Genomic DNA, 23,699 nt, shown 5'->3' with positions numbered 1-23,699 from the left:
ATGCTTCATTGATTACCATAAAGCATTTGAGACAGTAAAACACGACAAGCTGATGGAGATATTAACAAATATTACAATAAACACCTGTGATCTAAGAATTCTTAGCAATGTTTACTGAAATCAAACATCGTCTATCCGTACAGAGGCACGAGAATCAGATGATACCAAAATCAAACGTGGGGTCCGACAGGGATCTATACTATCACCCTTACTGGTTAACATACTCTGAGGAAATATTTCAAGAAGCAGTAGAAGATGTTGAAGCCGGAATTCGAATTAACGGAGAATGTATCAATAACATCAGATACGCGAATGACACGTTGGTATTCGCTGACAGTTATGAAGCCCTCCAGGAGTTAATGAATAGAACCACACAAGTGAGTCAGAGGTATGGACTTTCACTGAACATTAAGAAAACTAATGATCTCTAAGAAGGAACAGTAAATTGAAGGAATCAGTGTGAATGGTCAACCAATAGAAAGAGTAAAAACATACACCTACCTTGGTGCGAACGTCAATGAAAATTGGGACCATTCCGTAGAAATACAATCTAGGATAAAGAAAGCAAGATCTGCATTTCAAAAAATGGCTAAGCTATTCAAATGCCACGATTTATCAGTAACCATAAAAATCAGGTTACTACGATGTTATATCTTTCCTATACTATTGTACGGAGTTGAGTCGTGGACTCTCACAGACGCTACCTGCAAGAAAATTGAGGCTTTCGAAATGTGGCTATATCGTAGAATCCTGAAGATATCCTATACTGAGCAAACAACAACCAAAATTGAATACCTCGGTAACATCATGAGGAGTAGCGAAAGATATGGGTTGCTGCAATTAATTTTACAGTGAAAAGTCAAAGGAAAACGAGGACCCGGAAGGCGAAGGATTTCCTGGCTGAAAAATCTACGTACGTGGTTCAACACAACAACCACAAATCTTTTCAGAGCAGCCATTTGCAAAATATAGATTGCCATGATGGTCGCCAACATCATAGGCACTACAAGAAGAAGAAAAGAGGTGATTTGTTATAGCAAAACATTATAAACAATTCTGAATTGAAATTTTTAGAGATTGCTACGTTCAAACTTTAAACAAAAAGCTACTAAGAATCGATGCAAACCTAAGCATAAAAGAACATTGGACTAAATGCAAAGAAGCAATGGATAAAGTGGTTAAAGGTGTTATAGGTGTTAATATCTAATAAGGCTAGAAGAAATGAAGATTAGTTCGACGAAGAGTGTACAACCAAAAATAAAAAGAAAAACATAGTATATAAGAGGCTTCAGCAGCACAGAACGCGATTAAACAGAAAAAACGCGAGTATGAAAATTTTAGGCAAGCAGATAAGAGAATTTTCAGAGGGAAGAAGAAAGAACAATACGAAAATACCCCAAACCAGATAGTCAACAACCACAATAGAAAAGACCCAGAAAAATTCTAGCAATACTTAGGAACCAATACTGTAGAAAAGTGTTCAAACCCAGAGTCTGTAAAGATAAGGATGGCTGTATAATTAAAGACAAAGGATAGATATTAAACAGATAGAGTAATCATTTTAAAGAACTTCTTCTTTAAGTGCCGTTCCCCAATCGGAGGTTGGATATCATCATCACTATCTTTACTTTATCTACCGTTACTCTAAAGAATTCTATTGAACTGCATCCAAACCAGTCCCTTAAATTTTTCAACCATGACACTTTCCTTCTTTCTCTACTCCTTCCATCTCTTATCTTTCCCTTTATTGACTGATTTGAACTTCAGAACCTTGTTTAAATTAAAAAATAACAAACAAAATCACACGTTCTAGTAATTTCCCTGTGGAATTTTTTAAAAACGCCGGCAAACACCTTTTAAAACATCATCATCAACCGTTTTGAGTCCACTGTTGGACATAGGCCTCCCGTAAATAATTCCAATGCATTATATCTTGAGCACCCTGAATCCAGTTGTGCTGAATGCGCTTAATGTCATCTAACTACCTTGTTGGAGGACGTCCTCGATTACGATAAGCATCGTGTCTAGGTCTCCATTCCAGAATTTTCGTCGTCTACCTTCCATCTTTTAATCTGGCAACATGCCCCGCCCAGTTCCATTTCAATGTTGTAATCCTTTAAACTGCGTCAGTAACACCAGTTTTTCTCCTAATTATTGTATTTGATACTCTGTCTCTGAGGGATATATTCAGCATTGACCTCTCCATCGCTCTCTGTGCCACTTGTATTTTATTGATTACTTTTCTGGTAAGGGTCAATGTTTCTGCTCCATACGTTAGAACTGGGAGTACACATTGATCAAAGACCTTCCTTTTCAAGCACATGGGAATATCTGATCTAAAGACTTCTCTCAGTTTTTCGTAAGCTGCCCATGCCAGTCCTATTCTCCTGTTTAGCTCCGTTGTTTGATTAGCTCTTCCTAATTTAATCTCGTGGCACAGATATTTATAGGTATACACCTGTTCAATTTGCCTGCCGTTAGTTGAGATGTTTTTCGCCAGTACTAGGTTGGTCATATATTGTGTTTTGGAGAAATTAATTTTAAGTCCTTGTGTACACGAGCTCTGAAGGTCTTAAAGAAGCTGGTAGGCATGATCTACCCGGTCTGCAATAAGGACTATGTCGTCTGCAAATCTCAAGTTGTTCAGAAATTCTCCATTTATGTTGACTCCAATATTCTCCCAATTATTGTTTCTCATAGCACATAGTGAATAGGTTAGGAGAGAATAGGTTATATCTCCTTGCCTAATACCCCTCTCTAAGGGAAATGTATTTGTGTTACCATAATACATTCTAACTGCAGCTGTTGCGCTATTATATATATTACGAAGAAGAGTTGTGTATCTATGATCAATACTGCACTCTGTAAGAGCTCTTAACATGTAGCTATGCTGGACTGAGTCAAACGCTTTCTCAAAACCTACAAATATTAATATCGATGGCTTGTTGTATTCTGTAACTTTTTCTATTAAGGATTTTATTACTTGTAGGTTGTCATTCGTACCAAAGCCACTCCTAAATCCGGCCTGCTATAATGGTTGGTGAAAAAGAGGCAAAATCAAAGAGGCAAGCATTATAAATGATTTTTGAAGCTTTTATGACGCATTCGCCTCCTAATTTTAGCATTTCACTTACAATGCCATCTTCTCCAGGTGATTTGCTGTTCTTCATACCTTTCAACGCTGATTCGATTTCTTCTTCGGTTATATCTGGAAGTTCCTCTGATCCTTGATTTTGTATGGCTGGGATTTCCACCTCTGGAATGTGAGCACGATATAATGTTCTATAGTACTCTTCGATAATTTGCATAATTTTTTGTTGTTCATATACAGCATGTCCTTGTCTATTTTTTAGCTTAAAAATGTTCCTGGTTCCTGGTTTTAAAACATATGAATAAGTAAATAATTTAAATGTGGAAAAGGAAAAGAAACAATCGCGGACTGGACATTAGGTATACTTCGTCTAGTTCACAAAAAGGGGGTCTTGATGGTGTGCGATAATTATAGAAGCTTCCCTACTCAATTTCTCATAGCCTTTATCCCCCATGCGGAGTCGGCTTTCCTAATTACATCTCTCCATAAGTTTATATCTTGGGTCATATCAATATCAATCACCTTTACCGACATATCCTGCCTAAGGATATGTCGGTAAAGTAAAAAAATCCTCTCCCCCCAGGATTTCTTTTCTGAAAGAAATTATATAAAACAAAATACACGATAAAAAACCTGTCATCTTATTTTTTTAACAAACAACGTTGAATAATTCAGCACAACCTCAATGATCTGTAAATTTCACATTTTGTTTACTTTCACTTCAATTAAAAATAATGACGGCGTATAACAGAACGAATAAAATCCAAATTCAATATAAATTGTGGGTATATGTTGATAATAACACGAAAATACTTAGTTAAAACCATTCAAAAAAAGACAATAGATTTATATGTATTTTTTGTAATAAACCGAGAATAACTATCTTTAGAAAGTGAAACAAAATTGGAGAATAAGCAATTATATTTGAATAACGATCCTTGGGAAGCATTGCCGTTTACAATAATGATTGTAATGTATAGTTCAATATAGATACGAAAAATAATGAAGAAAATAACTAATTAAAAAAATTGTATAGCAATACAAAGACGTAATTTTAGTTGTTCTGAATTTTTTAATTTTAAAGTCATGTTTTGTTTCGCAGAAGTTAAACGTCGCCAGCTCCTTATTATAACATCGGATACCAGATTTATTGACTAATTGGGCAAAAATTGGCAAATTGGTTTAGGGTTATGTTAAAAAAAATTATTGGAGGATCTTCTCTGATTCAGAAAATGAATGAAGAAAACTACAAAAACGATGTATTTATTTATTACTCTTACAGATTTACACTGTCACTTCAGATTGGTATGCTATTATTTTTCTAAATGTTTAGACACATTTATTATTACATTGACATTGGGGATATATATATATATATATATATATATATATATATATATATATATATATATATATATATATAGAGAGAGAGAGAGAGAGAGAGAGAGAGAGAGAGAGAGAGAGAAAAGGAGTACGACCGTCAATCCAAAATAAACTAAGGTACACTCGAAGAGTGATGGGTTTTTCGGTCAAAGTTGAGAAATAAAAGACAAAGAAGGTGGCTACTTCATCTATTTATTGAAGACGTTTCGCTTTCTGCTCAGCAAGCATCATCAGTTCATCTAAAAAGAACAATATGAAACCAAACATCCATAGAGAAGTTACAAAATGTGTGTTACCTTACAAAGACATGTAGCAGTCAATGATGTAAAAAATATGAAAAAGCTTACGAAACTGGACATTAATCTGCAATTACATCCTTCTAATTAATTTTTTTTTTCGTTTTTAAAATTCATGTTTTTTGACGTAACTCGTGTAAGATTGAAAAAATGTATTATCTGATAATTGCATCTTAGGTTTTAGACCATGCTGAGCTTTTTATAAAGAATACCTTTTTTTCGTAAAATTAATAATAAAAGAGTTATCATATTTGTAGTAAATAAAAACGATCTTGGGTATCGATAATTTGAGAAAACGTTGCAAAATTTTTTTCAAATACATAGTAGGATATAATTGCATAAAAAACATATATAGTGCAGTCGTCAAGAGAGTTGACCCATAAAAATCAAACGAACAATCTGAATTTTGCGGAGAATATTAATTTTGGGACCCCAAAAAAGATGCAAAAAAGTTTACCAAAGATTTACCAAGAATATGTATGCCGTAGAAAAAAAATGTTTCAAATAAAAAATTCAGCTGAGACAATTTTAAATGAATGAATGAATGAATCTTTCTCTCAGAAACAACGCTTGAAGCGACCGTAGATTTTGAATGTCAGTTATGCGCGCGAAATCTATGTTCAATAAAAGTTGTATCAGCCTGACGGTAAAAATTCGATATCTTTTGATACAAGTGCTCTATCGACAAAAATCAAGATGCGTTTTAAAGGTAAAGAGGTTACACGCTGTATATATATATATATGTATATATATATATATATATATATATATATATATATATATATATTATTAAATTGGCAACAATGTTACGACGGGTACACCCTTATTCATGTGTAATAATAATTTATAATAACACAGTAGTATCATAAATAAATAGATAAATAGATCAAAAATAGAAGCATTTAAAAAGAATGCAATTGCAAAAAATGCAACTTCCTTGTCGAATAGATATAATTTTAAATGTAAATTGGTTAGTTTCGAACTGGTTTTTAATAACTGCAATAATTCAAAGAAATATGAATCACAACTACTTTAGTGCGAATCGTGAAAGTCTGAATATAACTGGATTATGTGAGATAATTTATGCCATAGAATCAAAGTTTAAAAATACAGGACATTGCAATTTAGTTATTGTACATATGACAAAATATTGACAAAAATATTGACAAAAATGGAAAGATTATATTAGAGACAGAACAGAAACTACGACGATGGAAAGAGTACATCGAGGAATTATTTCATGACCAGAGAGAAGCTAGTATATCTGTAGATAGCCAAACGGGAGATGTAGGCCCAGAGATAACCAAATCAGAGGTTAGTCAGGCATTAAACTCAATGAAAACCAATAAATCTGCTGGTCCAGATGAATTACCAAGCGAGCTATTAAAGTTGGTGAACGAGAAAAACCTAGACATAATAGTAGAACTGTTCAACGCTATATATACTACGGGAATCATCCCTAGAGAAATGTTGACATCAGCATTTGTGTGTTTGCCAAAGAAAGTAAATGCCAAACAGTGCAGTGACTATCAAACCATAAGCTTAATGTCACATACCTTGAAAATTCTGTTGAAAATTATCCACGCCATTAACCGTCGTCTTTACGTCTGTTTTATAGACTACAATAAAGCGTTTGATAAAGTAAAACATGACCGACTCATGGAAATTCTAAAAAATAAAAACCTAGATGAAAGAGATTTAAGGCTAATAACAAACCTTTATTACAATCAGCGAGCAATAGTACGAATTGAAAAAGAGACATCTGAAGAAATGGAAATAAAGAGAGGAGTCAGGCAAGGCTGCATAATATCACCTCTATTATTTAACGCTTATTCTGAAGAGGTAATTCGAGAAACTCTGGAAGATGAAACAGTCGGCATAAGAGTAAATGGAGTCTTAGTTAACAACATCAGATATGCAGATGATACAGTAATAATAGCCGATAGTTTACAAGACCTGGAAAGACTCATAAGTAAAATAGTAATGTGTAGTAGGGAGTACGGACTCTCGCTCAATATCAAAAATACGAAGTTTATGAAAATTTGTAAAAACAACAATAATACTAACGAAATCTTGACAGTAGAAGGCCAGCAGATCGAAAAAGTAAAAAAGTACACTTACCTAGGAACACTTATACCAGAAAATAATGACTACACTGCAGAAATCAGTCAGAATCGAAAAAGCACGTTCTAATTTTATGAAAATGAAAAAGGTCCTATGTGGCAAAGATTTAACATTAGCTCTTAAAGTACGCCTAACAAAATGTTACGTATACAGTGTACTATACTATGGCGTGGAATCATGGACGTTAAATCTAGACACAATGAGACGACTTAACGCCTTTGAAATATGGACCTATAGAAGAATTATGAGGGTTTCCTGGGTAGATAGAGTTACGAACAATGAAGTACTGAGAAGAATAGGTAAATAGAAGGAAGTTGAACTAACAATTAAAGAAAGAAAGTTACAGTATCTCGGACATGTGATGTGGGGCGAGAAGTATGGCATCATGCGACTCATAATGCAAGGAAAGATAGATGGAAGAAGAAGCATCGGAAGAAGACGAATTTCATGGCTCAAGAACCTGAGAGAATGGTTTGGATGCAGCTCAAAACAACTTTTTACAGCTACTGCCTCAAAAATTAAAATAGCTATGATGATTGCCAACCTCCGTAGCGGAGATGGTACCTGAAGAAGAAGACATATCAAAGATATTTAACATTTTAAAGAACCATTAGTTAGTAATATCCATATTTCCATTTACTGTTTTATACTCCATCGGTAGTTAATGGTTAAATTTACTTTAAATGTGTAACATCCACACTCCACAGTACCAGTCAAAGCTTTTGGAGAAACAATGGGACAAGTGCATTTTTTCACTTTATGTGTTATCGACAGTATGATATGCCTAATACTCAACTCCTATCTGGGATAACCAAGTCAGAATTATAAACTATTTGCTGTTGCGTTATAGTACGTGTATACCATTGTTGAATTTTCGTTTTGTATCCCCTCTTCTGGTGCTACAGAGACACAATAATTGTCTGGCGATTAAGTTCCGAGAGTGTTGGATCTTTATTCAGCAATTGTTATTATTATTGAACCTTCCACTATACGAAGCAGTGCTGTAGGTAATCTTCCGACAGACAGTTGAATAGCTGCGCCGATTTTTTTACGCCCTCTAATCAGTCTTGGCTGGTTCCTTTGTAGGATTTGATTTTTGGGAACAGGTAGAAGTCTCAGGCTGCTAAATCTATCAAAAAGTGCGGGTGCTACAAAGCTGTGATTTAATTTTTTGTTAAATAGTCCTCGAGAGAGTGCGCATTGTGATAGGAGATCCAGGAGTTCTCTTTCCACATTTCGAGTCCCTTTTTGCGAATTTTTTCTTAAAGTCTTCGTAAAATCAGTAAATAGTAATAGAGTCCAATCAATATAAACTATGCTCAGAATATCGAGGAAAACAATCAACATCGCCTTGAATTTAACCTTACTCATGCTCGCTTTTTTTACTCTCGGAGAGTTTGGGAGTCTTGCACTGCCTGGATTGCAGCTTGGTTTTACGGCCATGTTGAACAATCCATGTTTCAGCACAAGCTATAAACCTTGACAAGAATTCTGAGTTCTTTTCGATGCATTTCACGGCGAAAATTTAGAAAAAATGTGTTTCTTTCTTTCCACCTGCTCATAATGCTTTCATCATCAGTCAGAGTATTTCCTTCTTTATTCTCAACAAAACATCTTACATCCCTGCAAAAAAAACCCTGCTCCCCACGTCTGTTGAGATTTGATGTGCAATATTTAATTTTGAGTATCAATTAATTTTTCATTTAAGCTTGCCCAAAGTGTATATCACCACACACTCATTAGATGTTGATTACCAGTTTTTTCTTTTTTCAAGTTTCTTCTATCGGGCGTTGGTCATCATCATCGAGACCTTAAATTTATCAAGCGCATTTATAAAGCGTTGTAATGAGCTAAATTATAACAGTAGCAGAAGAACAACAAGGTTTTATGTGAGGAAGATCATGCATCATGAGGCTATATTTATAATGAGGCAAGTGCAAGAGAAATCATTAGAACACAATAAACCGGCATATCTGTTTCCTGAACCTTAAGAAGGCATTTGATCAGGTAAAATTAAAGGACGTTTTTCACTTATTGTACGCAAGATAGATAGCTCTAGTTATAATCAAAACAATCGAAAAGATCTAAATCAAAACAATACAATAAAAGTAGAAGTAGAAGAAGAACTAACTGACCATATTGAAGCTAGCAGTGGGATAAGACAGGGAGATTGCCTGAGTCCTCTATTGTTCAACCTGATTATGGATGAAACAATAAAAAAGTAAGAAATAAAAAGGATACCAAATGGGAGAAAACAGCTTAAAATAATCTGCTAATCAGACGACGCAATACTACTCTCTCAGAGTGAAGATGATTTACAATGTATGCTGCATCAATTTAATATAACCGCCAGAAAATTTAACATGTTAATTTACCCAAAACAGACAAAATGCATGGTTATACCAGCAAATTTGCTAAGATGTAAATTGGAGCTTGAAGGTCAGATAATAGAACAAGTGATGTAGTTTAAATATCTACGGATCACATTGTCTAGCTACGGAAAGCTCGAAGCTTAAGTAGAAGATCAAGTGAATGGAGCAAACAGAGCCGCAGACTGCCTGAATGAAACAATATGGAGAAATAAAAATATCGGGAACAAAATGAAAAGCAGAATTTACAAAACAGTCATCAGACCAATAATGACATAAGAAGCAGAAACACGACCTGACACAGAGAGGACACAAAGGATGTTAGAAACAGCAGAGACGAAAACACTTGGAACTATTGATAGTAAAACACTATGGGACATAGCTAGAAGTACACATACGACGTAGATACAAGGTGGAGAACATCAAGAACTGGATAAGAAATAAAAGAGTAGAATGAAACGATCGTATAATCCTAATGACAACAAATAGAGTAGTAAAGACGGCAAGAAACGGTTCCCCAATAGGAAGACGATCAATAAAAAGACCACGTAAACGATGGAACGACAACTTACTGGAGACACATTGAAAAACAGAGTCCCTCTCTGTTTTTCAATGTTTTTCAAAACCATCCCCTCTCTTAGATTTCTCAGCCAAGACATTCTGCTTCTATCTTTTTTCTCCATCCTTGTATTTTCTCTTACATAAAAAACTAAGTATTGCTTATATATTATTACATATATACATATGTAACCTACAATTTACCTTCTACTCCAAATAACTAAGTGTAGAGCAGCTGCATATTACTACTTCACTTACTGAGACAATATTTTTTAATATTATAGTTGAATTGGCAACAAAAGCGGATACACCCTCTGATCTACCCTATTGCAAACATATTAAAGGAGTTTTCAAAATTTCCACAAAATTTAGTATAATTTATTATCACTACAGCTGTTTAGACAGAGAGTCTTTCTCAAGTGATCTATTTTTGGCGTGCATTTACACTTTATAGTCTTTAAATGAATAAATTGAGAAAGGGAGAACTGTTTGTCTCAAGTTGGTCATTCAGAATTATATTTGTATTTTTTAATTTGGTAAATTCCAGATTCTAATAAAAATACCTTAAAGCCTTAATTTTGAATGTGATCAATTTGAAACTGGTCATTAAAAGAATGATTATGGTCTAGAATGTGAATGCATACAAAGAGTCAGTTTTTCTATTTTTAGCAGCAGAGCCCATTATGCTCTGCTATCGGTTTGTTAAAAGTTACACCAGTTTGACTGATGTAAGTTCTTGGGCAGTCACCACATTTAAGTATGTATACATCACTGTGTAAGTGCTTTTCTTTTTTATGTGTTTTGTTATTTTTGTTAACATCTTGTCTGTATATGTAATCCAGCAGAAGGTACTGGGTTTTTTCTCTAGTGGTAGAAATACTAATTTCAGGGCTTTCTTGTGTAGTTTTTGATTTAAAATCATATTTATTGTTTGTTTATTGTACCCATTGTTTACTGCTATTTGCTAATAATATTCAATTATATCTTGAAGTTGTTTTTTGATATGGGAATTTCCATTAATCTATGTAACATGCTATGGTAGGCTGCCAATTTATGTTGTGTAGGATGGGATGATGAATTGTATATAGTTGTGTCAGTATGGGTAAGTTTATGAAATATGGAGAACTCATGTTTCTTTTTATGTCTGATAATTTTTAAATCTAATAAATTTATGGATTAATTCTGTTCTATTTCTATTGTAAATTCAATATAACTATGGAGTGAATTATTATATGATAAGAATTGGTCAAATTTGCCTGTTAGTTCCTGTAAAACATACCAGCACATCTTCTATGTATCTCCACAAAAATATAAAAATTGTTTGAATATGAGATATTTTGACATCTTTGTTTCTAGATAATCCATAAAAATATCGGATAGCAATGGGCTTAGAGGATTACCCATGATAAGTCCTGCACTGTTATTTCTTTATATTTGATTATTAAATTCAAAGTAGTCCTGGTTTATGCAAATTTCAAGATGTAAAATTTCAGTAGTACTTAATGATTGGATTTGTAATATATGGTTGAAACAATAGGATGAAATTATATAAGTGTACAAATTTTCAAATTAAACAGGGCATTAGATAAAAAGAAGATCCTCAAGTTGGTTGGAAAAAATAAATTCCTAGAAATAGGACATGTTTTATTTAATAAAGTGATTATCTAGATATTGTAACCTATAGGTGAGTCTATATGCCCCTTGTACAAATTATATCAGTTCAATTTCTGATATGGATACCGACCCCAAAAAACATCGGGTACTTTGTCCCTTATTAGCAAGGGCAAACCACTTCATAGTAAACTTTGAATACATGTTCTTTAACAAGTTCAAATAATGTTATAACTGCCATAATTGTTATGACTCCAACTATTACATTGTTGAAATTATTACTCAAATATTATTTGCAAGAACTGAAAGGTATCTTAGGAAGTACAAGTAATTTTGTGGATTACTTCAATATATGTACAAAAAAGGTTATCTACTTCACCTTGTATAATGCTAAAGATATAGATGCACACTGTAATTTTATCATTGATATGCTACATAAAAAGACAGATAAAGCTAATTGTGCTATATCACCGCTAACTGGAAAATCTGACCCCTAGCATCAAGCAAAAAAAATCTGAAACTTGTATTTTGTTTTATCTTATGCTGCTGCCAATAATATAATACCTTTTAATAGATCCCAGATGAAACAAGTAGATAAAATGAATCATCACATACCAACTGGTGTAAATCCCAAATAGAACCTTATTGTAACAACTAATAGTTCCTATTTAATATGTCTAAAACCTTTAAAAAGTCACTATTCATGGAATTAAAACAGGCATTAACTTGAATACGTGAATACCTATCCATACCAGACCTGCGGAAGAGACATTCCACCATACAACAGACACCATACATGCAGAATCATATAACTGGATCTGTACACTTATAAAGTGTCTGATGCAATAAGAAATTTGGATTAACAAATCAAAAGTAAAAATGAATGGGGCCAAATCAACTCAAGACAGCTTCAAAATCATCAATAGCATTTATTATAATATATAGGACAAAAGTGTAATAAGTATAGGCTTTATGTTGAAAACAAGCAACATTTATATAAATAGATAATTGCGACCACTTTGGAACTACAAAATCCAGTTCTTGGGTTTCTCCAAACGGCCAAATGCCAAGATAATCCACAGAACCCAATCAACAATAGGTACTAAGACTTGTATTCAATGTTCCATAATAACAAAAAAGTGACATGATCACTAGATTAGACCTAAAAACTGACAAACCAGCAAGTAAGGCAGTTCATTCAGTCATTCCTCTTGAATTAGAGAGAATTTGAAGAAGCTCTGTGGAACAAATTTGTTAAAGTCACAAAAAATATAGTATAAACTGTCATTATTAAAAGAGATGCCACTGCACAACTTTTCTCTCATGTAGGTACCTTAATTTCAGACTATTTGCTCATAGCTTCACTGAAGCATATTGTAAATTTAAAATATAGGAACATAAAAATTATGCTAGATATTTTCTGTATTGGCATAGTGATATGGTCATCTTTTCTTTGAAAGTTGGCATATATGGTCAGGTTTTCTGCAACCCATTTCAGAGACAAAAGTTTGTGTTGTGCCATTTAATCTAAAGGTATGCTAGGTTAAATATTAGGGAAGCGATTATTACATATTTCCATTAAATCATGTTTCGATTTGTCTTCAGCCAAGGGTACCTAATACAATTGATTTATCAAGTGTCTACAAGTAATATCAGTCTGTCCAAAGAATATAGACACATATATCAGTCTGTATGTCTGGAAGTTATAAACAAATAAACAATTTGGTACTCTTCTTGCTTAGAGATTATACAGAAAAAAGAGAAGTAAAAGAATCATAGAGCACAGAACAGAGAAAGAACAGAACTATGGAGGAAATGCCAATTTGGATATGAGGAAAGTATTTCGATTATGGTAACAAATAAAAAATGAATAAAAAGAACAATAGTATTTCTAACCTAGAGCAGTCTGTAGTTTTTAAACATATTTTATTTACTTAGCATATAAATTGAAGATGTTTTTATTTTAATATAAATAATGTAATATGTAAGTAATGTAATAATAATGTTATGGCATGAACTAATAATAATCGAAATAATATTTAATATTGAACAGAAAATAAAAATAAAATATTGTAGAATTGTACATCTTTATACCATGTTCCATTAAAAAAAAGGATAAGTAGGTACATCTTAAAGTCTTGCTATAACTTATTTCCCCATTGTAAATATTATTATTATTTTGGATAAACAAAATTATTTTATTTTATTAAAAGCAATAAGTATGTGATTCATATTTTATATAAATTGAAGATTAATTCATAAATAAACCATTACTTTTGTGGTTTAATGAAGGTTAGCACAAGTACCTACTATTTTTATAATTGTACAATAAGTTGACGTAATTGTAAATAATATTGTTTACGAGCATAACATAAAAGTGTCTACAAAAGATATATAGGTAATCAATTTGTAAGACACCTACTGTCTATTTAATTATCGAATCTAAGATTCTGTTAGGTTTCAATATAAATTATACAACTATAGAAATCAAAATATTATCTTACCTTTTTAACAATATATCACAAGTTCCATTCACTATAACTGGAAATAAATAATATGGGTTACGGTATTTCACTTTTATAATATTCGTTGGTTATCGGAGACTATTCATTTCAATAATTATCATTTTTATGAATATATTTCAGTTAATTCAGCTGTAACATAACAGTTAACTTATTGTTAAACTTATAAACAAAGTTTATAGAGGAACTAAAACTAAAGCGAGGTTGTTGAATACTTTCATTTGTACACACACGTCACACGTTGCCAATTTTCTTGAGAGGAGAAATTGCATTTGCAATGACCAAACACCACAGAAAGTGTGTCATATAATATTCTCGTGTACTGAAATTCTATTTTTATGTAAATATTGTATTTTCAACTCTAGTTTTACCCCAAAAGGTTTATAAACTTAAGTTGATATCGGCCCTTACTATCCTCTGCCTGTGGTTGGTTTAAAAACCTTTCGAGGGGACATTTTCGGAGTATTTGTAATCCCTCTGTCAGGGAGCATATACTACAAAAAAACACTTTAATAACAATGCAAATATTATTTATGTCTATTAATAATAATAAGTAGATAGAATAAGATAGAGTATTAATGTCTATTTTTGAACTAATATGTCCAACAGACAGATTGTCAACACGAGTAAAGTCATGTAGGTATAGAGATATGATTTAGCAAACCAACCCCCATAAAAAACAGGTCTTACAACGAGCTTGAAGCAAACAAATGTTAACAAAGAGTAAATTAATATGTTCAGGTAGGGATAAATAAATGAGCGTTTACTCCCTCTATCTTCCATTGGCCAACTTGATTTTACTCGTGACCTTCAATTCAAAAGGCGCAGAGCTTTTGGAAGTTATGCTAAATGAGTTAAAATCTATCTCAGGCTATCATGTGGTTCAAGCCAACAACCTAATATTCAACACACCTCAAAGTTTACCTTTTAGCTTATTGGTCCATAAACCCTGCACAAGATAGGTAAGTACATACCTACAAAAAATAATCAACACCATAGAGAGTTGTGCATCCAACCTATAGTATAAATAAAGCATTTTTAATAACATAACAAAACAAAATACTGTTTTTAATAACCGTAGAATACGTTAACTTCTATCTATCTCTATCTATACAACCCTTGCTTCCAATTTTGGACATAGACCTCCTATTCCTTCTTCCACGTCTCTCTATTGTAGGCAGTTTGTATCCACTTCGGGCCTGCGTGTTTCTTAAAGTCATCTGGTGGCCTTCCTCTTTTTCGTTTGTAACTATATGGTCTCCAGTGTATAATCATCTTATTCCATCTCTCGTCTTTCTGTCTTATGGTATGTCCAGCGAACTTCCACTTAAGTTTTGCTATCTGCGTTAATACATCGGTCACTTTTGTTTTGTTGCGGATCCAAGTATTTCTTTTCATGTCTGATAGCCTGATGTTCAGCATTTGCCTTTCCATGGCTCTTTGGGTCATGGTTCTATTATTTACTTCACATGAACTAAATAATAAAGACCTTGCACATGTGAGACCGTTTCAAACAGGTTTGTAGAAATAAATTTAGACTTACTCACAATCTATTTTATTTAGCTTAGCACGACAGGTTTCGACCACTCCAATTTTATGGTCATCTGCAGTTCTCGGGAAAAGTTAAATGTCAAATGCTAAAACAATTGGGGTAAGTCAGGGTGATATGGTGAGTAAAAATATTCTGTAGGAGACAAGAAATTGTTTATTTACACGAAATCAACATACACTTCTTTCACAAAACATATTGGCAACCACTTAACAGAGTCATAGTTTCTGTATGACTTTACAAATGTTTGAAATAAAATCAATATTTATTTGTATTAAATTATAAGGGCGTGCATAAGGGTGGCATTTATCATTAATCTCAGAGTGTTTAAAAAAGTCTACAGACAAAGACAAAGAGCTGCTTGGAGAAGCTTCTGTAAGGAAATCGAAGTTTTACCGCAGTCCTCCAGGCTACAAAAAACTCTCTCAAAGGACCCACATCAGCATGTCGGCATACTAACGAAGGAAGATGGAAACAAAACTTTCAACATTCGCGAAAGTGCTGAGGCCCTGATGAAAACACACTTTCCCGGTTCTAATGTCTCAACAGTACCAAACTGGATGGAAAAAGCAATCATACCCTCAATAAACGACTGGCATCTCGCCAGAACAATGATTAATGAGGAAAAGGTAAAATGGGCCATATTGTACTTCCCCTTTCAAATCACCAGGGCCTGACGGCATATATCCAGATATATTACTCATCCTACCAAAGGCTTTCCGACCAATTAGCCTAACATCATTTCTGTTCTATGCGAGAGGTACATAAGGGATGAAATTCTGGTCCATAACCCACTTCACTTAAATCAGCATGCATATACTTCGGGAAGATCTACCGATTTGCATCGTGTAGTGGGAAGAATTGAAAGATTGCTGGATAATAAAGAATCCACCCTAGGTATATTCATATATTCATAGACATTGAGGGAGCGTTTGGTAAAACCATATTCCCAACCATCACCCAACAGCTCAACGTCAGGAATGTTCCCCTGGCCGTAAGCGAATGGATATTCAGTATGCTCTCTAATAGAGCAATAAGCATAAATGTAGAAGACGTTTCTGTTAGAGACATGGTTACGAGGGGGTGTCCACAGGGAGGGGTGCTATCACCATTCCTCTGGAACATAGTTCTAGATACCCTGGTTGACCAACTCAGCAGCAACGATTTCTACACAATAGCCTATGTAGACGATATTACAGTCCTGCAAAGCGGTAAGTTTGAGAACACATTATGTGAGAGATTACTCACGATTGCTCTCCGATTAATAGAAACATGGTGCAATGAACTCAGTATCTATAAATCATAAATAAATCATAAGAAAACAGATGGTTCTCTTTACCAGGAAAAGAAGAATCACAAGCTTAATACCCCCAAGGATTCTAAACTACAGTTTAAATTTTTTTGACGAGGTAGTACCTTGGTATTACCCTTGACAGGAAGTTAACATGGAACTCACACCGCAGGGAAAACTATAATGATCTGCACAGATAGCAGACAAGCGCTACTAACCTTAAATAAACCACGTGTCACATCAGGGTTAGTAATGGAGTGTCACGAGTCACTATCTCAAGCTTGAGATGGTAATACCATCATCCTGAGGTGGGTTAAAGGACACAATAGGAATAAAGGCAACCACACTGCTGACTAATTATCTAGGAAGGCGGCAGGCCTAAGACTCTTAGGACCTGGGGATCTTTTTGGTTGGTCAACTACACTAATCGCGGAAATTGTCAAATGTTACTCCCATACGCAAACCGTAAAAAGATGGGAAGAAGCTCAAGGATGTAAACTTGCCAAGGTAACACTAAGTAACCTTGAAGAGTCAACATGAAAGAAGTACTTAGGAATGACCAGGAAAAACCTACGTTTGACAGTTGGTTGTTTAACTGGTCATTGTCAACTAAGCAAACACCTCCACACACTGGGGCTAGCAGACACACCTCTATGTAGGAAGTATGAACGAGAAGACGAAACTGGGGAACATGTCCTATGTGAATGCCCGGAGTTATCGTTAATATGAGAGTACTCGTTCGGCGAGTCCTGGCCCACACCTGCCCACATAAGAGAGATGTCTCCTGGTGACTTGTCCACCTTCCTAGAAATGGCAGGATGGGCAATGAGCTAAGGGTGACAGCTCCTTGCGAGGATGCACAATGGGTCAATTGTGGCCTAAGTGCTGTGAAACTTAACCGCCGTCCCTACTCTACAGATTAAGATACAGAAGGGTGAAATTAGATTATTTTTCGGCCAGTTCATATGCTATGGTACGTACTTCTGTTCTAGTCGGTGCAAATCCGAATTTTTATAATCTTAGGATATGTTTTACCATCTTCTTACATTCGTGTATTAAAACAGGCGGCCCCTCCAAAGCTTTTTTGTAAAGCACCTCATTGCTAGTCTTCTTCTCCAGCTACCATGGAACTCCAAACTCCTTTGATGCTTTATTCAGGCCCATTCCATTTTGTGCTACTTTTACAACATTTTTAAGTTGCTCTGTTGTCCAGTCAGCACGGATGGATTCTCTTTGCCTTTTATAAAAAGTAGGCATCCTTGCCTGAAACAAGGATGATAGAAGTTTTACTTATGCCGATAAATACGAGTACAGTTTGTTTTTTTTTTTTTTTAATCACTGACAAACCAAAGCAAATCGGACCAATTCAAAAAAAAAATTGGACTTGGCCGAATTTGAAACAGCGGCGCTAGAAATAGGTGTACGCGTTGGAAAAGGCCTTTACCATATCGCCCTTACCCTAATTCACCATTTCTGCCATCTATTATGGGTGAAATATAAAAGAAATATAAAGAACATAAGTGGAAAAAATGCCAAGTTTTATATAAATTTTCGTGTCCTAATAATTGCGATGTGGGCGCATTTCTAAAAGTCAGGTATGGACAAACTGTAAATGAACACGAGGAAACAGTTCGTCTTCCAAAACGTGGAGTTTGTCGTTCTTGTAACGAGGAAAGAAAAAGGACAACTGCATCCATGAAATGCGTTAAATGCAATTCTTTTACTTGCAAAAAAACATTCACTTAATACCTACAATTATGTGTAACTTCTGTAATGCAAACAGTCAGGATGATAGTTTTTAATTGTACATTGATTTATTTGTTTACCTAGACTAAAAAGTAAAAGTGTAATTTCTGTTTTATTTTGTAAAATTTGCAAATAAATATGTTTGTTCATTTATATTTGTAATATATTTATATGTTTTATAACTTACATACAAGAAATATGAGATAACACATTTATACAAAATGCATAAAAATATGTCACGCGCGCTTTGATGTCAAAAATATGGACACGAGCGCTGAAAGCTTAATACTAAATTTTGTACTATTACCAAAAGATTAAATAAATATATTTAAATTTTTAAAAAACCGAAATATATTTTTATAGGTTGGGATATCTATATTTTACCGTTGTCATCAATTAACTTTCTATTTTACTATAATTCTGTAAAAATTGATCACCCAACGGGTTCAGTGACTTTTATTAACTGCTAATTCCTTAAACAAACAATCAAATTGTACAACCGGCAACACTGCCAAATTTGATAGTTCCAATCACAAGGTGTTGCGGTCAAATAACTTTCGTACTAGTTTCATCCACAGAATGTTTGTTTACCCATTGCCATGGTTACTTTGTGGTATTGTTGGTCTTTTTATAGGGTTGGAAAAATCGGGGTTAGTGGTGATGAAAGTTGCGGTGACACTGAAAAATTATTTTTAAAGGTAAATTCTAAAAGAAAATTGCACAATTGGTAACGGTCGTAAGATATAATAGACTTGAGTAAAAAGAAAAAAAGGTATTTGAATAAATTTTCTTTATTGTTCGGGGAAAATTCGGTTCACTAAAATCAATACTTAGAGATGACTGTGGTAATCCACTAGATTATTTACTGGTTTCAGTTTATTGAGTTTTATATTATTGTTTTAATTATTTTGCGAAACATGCGAGACTACGTCAGCGCTTTTTGTTTGTATAGGCAGATAGGTACAATACTTGTAGCTTCTTTGTTTGGTAGTTTGTAGTAGTTTTTGAAACAATACAAATAATCTAGAGCAGTGGAAGTCTTATTTATTCTGGTAAGTTTTAATACAGAAAATCCCTACCCTCAGTAAAACCAGATCATTATAGATTGTAGGTATGCAGATGATGATTTCTCCTTTAATTTTCATTTTTATTATCTACAGTACAGTTTAGTGCTACTGTTCTACAGTGCAAGATCATAGAACGTGAGTATTGCACTCCTGCCATATCGGATATAATAAGTTATTGGTCTTATAGTCATTCTTCAATATGGACATCAAATTCTCTTCGAATTCTATATCAGTGATTATACTGTCCTCAGAAGACCTCGAGTTTTTCAGATCTGCTTAGTATCTTGCGTCATCCCGTCTGTGTACCTACATGAGCCTTGATTTACAAATACATATTTCTTCTCGTATCAGATTTAGTTTACTATTTACCCGAACTATCAATAGTCTTAAACTTGTTCTTTGAGCGAAACGTTTGTTTTGAGTCTTTTTAAATGATGTCTCGCTGAATTTTTACTGAGAATATCATCTTGATCATCGTCATTTTTATCATAGGTACAAGATATTTCGAATCTTTAATTCATTAATATCATTCATTGTACAGTTAATTTGGCGATCTTGTTATATACTGCTTTAAAACCTACAAACAGGTGGTAAAGATCTATGTTAAATTCTTGTTCTTTTTAAATAATTTCGAGTGAATGGAAAGTCTGGTAATGGTCGGTTAATTTCCTAGACAGGCTTCGAAGTGACTCGACACTGAGGAGTAGGCAGATTAAGACCTCAGTGCCGTTTGACGGTTCTTGTATTTATACACAACACGATACTGGTACGTCACGAGTGAGGTGAGTAGGCAGATTGAGACCCCGAACTCGAATGGAACCGTATCACTCTTGATAATGGCTCCAAAATGGATGCCAAAACGTCGAGTATTACATTCTCAACGCGGTTTTTCCCGAGAACTTAATAATTTTCATTCATCTGACCGCGGAAATTTAGCTGAACATATATATATATATATATATATATATATATATATATATATATATATATATATATATATATATATGTTCGGAAAGATTTCCGCGGTTAGTACAATTAAACCTAGAGTTAAGATTAATACTATTATAAAAATTAATATTAAACTCACCAGTCTTCCGGGTTGAACCGCGTCGATATCCATTGGGCCGAGCTTTCGACATCCTCTCTGATGTCTTCTTCAGGGCTTCCGAGGTCTCAGTCTCCCGAGCCCCCAGACACTACTACACTCACTAGTCACTGAACTACTGAACTACAGTATTTACCACATTATTTTTCTCGAACTGTTTTAGAATACAAGGTTATATGGGGTTTTTATACTACTTAAAAGAAAAAAAAAAACATTTTTATAAGAATTGAGGGGATTCCTATCTTTATTTCTAAAGTTTATCTTCTTATTAATTGGATATTTTTATCAGAGTATATAACTGTTTTACAGGGAAAAGCCAATAATGCAACATGTACCAAATCGGTAGCCAGAAATGGCTGTTTATGCTATCCGTCTTTGTACTGGACTTCCCCGGCGTGCATAACGGATTTGCCTGTCTGAGTAACCCATGCGTGCATGGCGTTTGTTTAGATGATCTAAACTCCACATACTTTTGTTACTGCATCGACGGTTACACTGGCATACAGTGCCAAACAAACTGGAACGAATGTTGGTCATCTCCATGCAAAAATGGTGGGGTGTGTATCGACGGAATCGCTATGTTTAATTGTTCTTGTCCAGCTGGATATTCTGGTAAGTACATAATTTTGTGATGATAGTTTGTATATTGATGTTTAACTGACCTTCAATATTTATCAGTTTATTTGATATACAATCTTTACCTTCAGTTTAACAAAATATAGACAATAAACGAGAAGTGAAAAATCAAAAGAATATGTCACTAAAAGATTCGATTCGTAACGATTGTCAAAATTTAATAAAAGTCATAAGTATCATGCGATTAATGGCAACATCGGATCATTACTTTATTCAGTTTTATAAGTATTATTTACGTTTGAAAAATACAGAAACATAGTATGAAGCTTCACGCTAGTCTACAGTACCGCCTATCGTTCACCTTTTTTTATTTATCTTTCTTTCACCTAAAATTTAGCTAAGTCTAAGAAGTTTGATTTAATTTGTGCCTAGCTTTTTTGGCGCAATCACTTTCTACGACAAATGTGTTTTATCTGTTTTCCTTTTTTTGGTATAGATATATTCTTTAATCCTGTAAGTTTTCCACTTTTACCTTTATGGCATACCTATCTGACTAGATGTTGTATAGAGACGACGTCTCAGGTTCGGCACTCCCAATTGGAAGTTTTACTTTGCCATGCAGTAAATATCTTTAAAACATCATATAAAATTATCAGCAACAATGTAATATATAACCAAACCTAACGAAAACAGCAAAATGGAAATTAGAATGAAAACCCAAGATGAAGATAATCTGCAAAGACTGGTCCACAGATTTAACATAAGAGCAAAAGAATTTTATGACAATATCATCTCAGAAAACAAAAACAATAGTAATCAGCAAAGAACCAACCAGATGTAAAATAGAAATTGATAGAATCAGTATTGAATAAGTAATGGAAATAAAATACCTTGGAATTACACTGCCCAACTATGGAGACCTTGTCAAAAAAGTGAGAGATCAAGTACAAAAAGCAAATAAACTGGCAGGATGCCTCAATAACACTATATGACGAAACAGCACATTAAAACTGAGATTTTTTTTTTATTATTAACATTTAAGATTTTTACAATCTGTTTTGCAGTGAAAACAATAAGTAAAATTTTTTGTCTTTACATGACAGAGAGATGTAAGGTCCAGTGACCAAATCATCACGACACAAATTGACTTTTTACCGGTAGGATGCGCACATACACTGATACGCGAGCACTAAAAGCGGCACTGATCACAATGGCTGGGTGCTGTTGAAGGCGTAACTCCCACTGCTGTAGGCTCTGTCAGGATCGGTGAGGTAGGTCCAAGGGGTAATGTCGCTTCAATTTCTTCGCTTGTTGGTTGTTGAGAAGATTGTGTGCCAGGGTATTAGGATGCACCCGCAACCTGTTTTGATATTGTTCAGAAGTTTTTTTGCATTCTTCAGAGACTGTTAGTACCTGAAGATCTCTATGTATTGCATCATTCTGGATATACCAAGGTGCATTAGCGATTGTTCTCAGAGTTTTGGATTGGAATCTTTGTATTATTATAATATTAGATTTGCTAGCTGAACCCCAGAGCTGTGAGCCATACGTCCAAATGGGTTTTATTATTGTATTGTATATCAGCAGCTTGTTGTCAATCGATAGGTGAGAGTTTTTTCCCAACATCCAGTAAAGTTTTCTGTATAAAATTCCCAATTGAAGTCTTTTCGTCCATATATGTTTGGTCCAAGTTAGACGTTTGTCAAGGTGAATACCTAAGTATTTTACGTCATGCTTTTGGGGCAAAGGATGTCCATTGAGGTTAACTTGTGGACATGTACCTCTTCTTAGAGTGAATGTAATTTGTGTGGATTTTGAGGGGTTTACTCTTATTCTCCAGAGTTTAAGCCATTCATTTGTTTTGTTCAGATGTAGTTGCAGTCTCTTTGATGCTATTATTGGGTTGCTATGAGAGGCCAAGAAAGCAGTATCATCTGCGAATGTTGCAAGCGATAGGTTATTGCTTATTGGCAAGTCAGCCGTATATATCAGGTACAGAATCGGTCCGAGCACACTACCCTGAGGTACACCAGATAGGATAAGGTAGAGTTTTGTATAGGCTTCACTATATTTTACCAGATATCTCCTTTCTGTAAGGTATGATTGAAGCAGTTTAAAGCAAGGGTAAGGTAAATTTTTCTTTAATTTATACAGAAGTCCTGTATGCAACACCTTGTCAAAAGCTTGAGAGGCGTCTAAAAAGGCTGCAGTACAGTATTGCTTGTTCTCGAGACTACTTCTTATTGTTGTGTATAGTCTATGAACTTGTTCGATTGTACCATGTTGGTTACAAAAACCGAGTTGATGGTTAGGTATGAGACAGTTTTCGTCCAATATTGGTTTGATTTTTTGTAGCAGAAGTTTTTCGAAGACCTTAGAGATGACTGGGAGTAGACTAATCGGTCCGAGCA

The 23,699-nt window shown here is 34.2% G+C and overlaps 2 protein-coding genes across 3 annotated transcripts in view; one reads left to right on the top strand and one right to left on the bottom strand.

Annotated features, from left to right (window-relative positions):
* Positions 1 to 14,186, bottom strand: part of LOC140441802 (MKRN2 opposite strand protein) — a 28,238-nt gene extending 14,052 nt beyond the window's left edge. Inside the window, exon 1 of the mRNA XM_072532723.1 lies at positions 13,937 to 14,186. The gene's annotated coding sequence lies outside the window, so the exon portion shown is untranslated. The remainder of the gene's footprint in view (positions 1 to 13,936) is intronic.
* A 4,955-nt stretch (positions 14,187 to 19,141) lies between these two features.
* eys (eyes shut) overlaps positions 19,142 to 23,699 on the top strand; it is a 51,398-nt gene continuing 46,840 nt past the window's right edge. Inside the window, exons 1-2 of one of the 2 annotated variants that reach the window (XM_072532721.1) lie at positions 19,142 to 19,238; positions 21,022 to 21,324. In XM_072532721.1, coding sequence (XP_072388822.1) covers positions 21,042 to 21,324 — 283 coding nt within the window. In that variant the 5' untranslated portion in view covers positions 19,142 to 19,238; positions 21,022 to 21,041. Of the gene's footprint in view, positions 19,239 to 19,474; positions 19,593 to 21,021; positions 21,325 to 23,699 lie in introns of those variants that run through there. The other variant, XM_072532722.1, reaches the window with a different exon arrangement.

The sequence above is a fragment of the Diabrotica undecimpunctata genome, chromosome 5 (genome assembly GCF_040954645.1).
Source record: "Diabrotica undecimpunctata isolate CICGRU chromosome 5, icDiaUnde3, whole genome shotgun sequence".
NCBI classification, from domain to species: domain Eukaryota; kingdom Metazoa; phylum Arthropoda; class Insecta; order Coleoptera; family Chrysomelidae; genus Diabrotica; species Diabrotica undecimpunctata.
The sequence above is the reverse complement of the archived record's forward strand: the minus strand, read 5'-3'. Positions and strand labels throughout refer to the sequence as shown.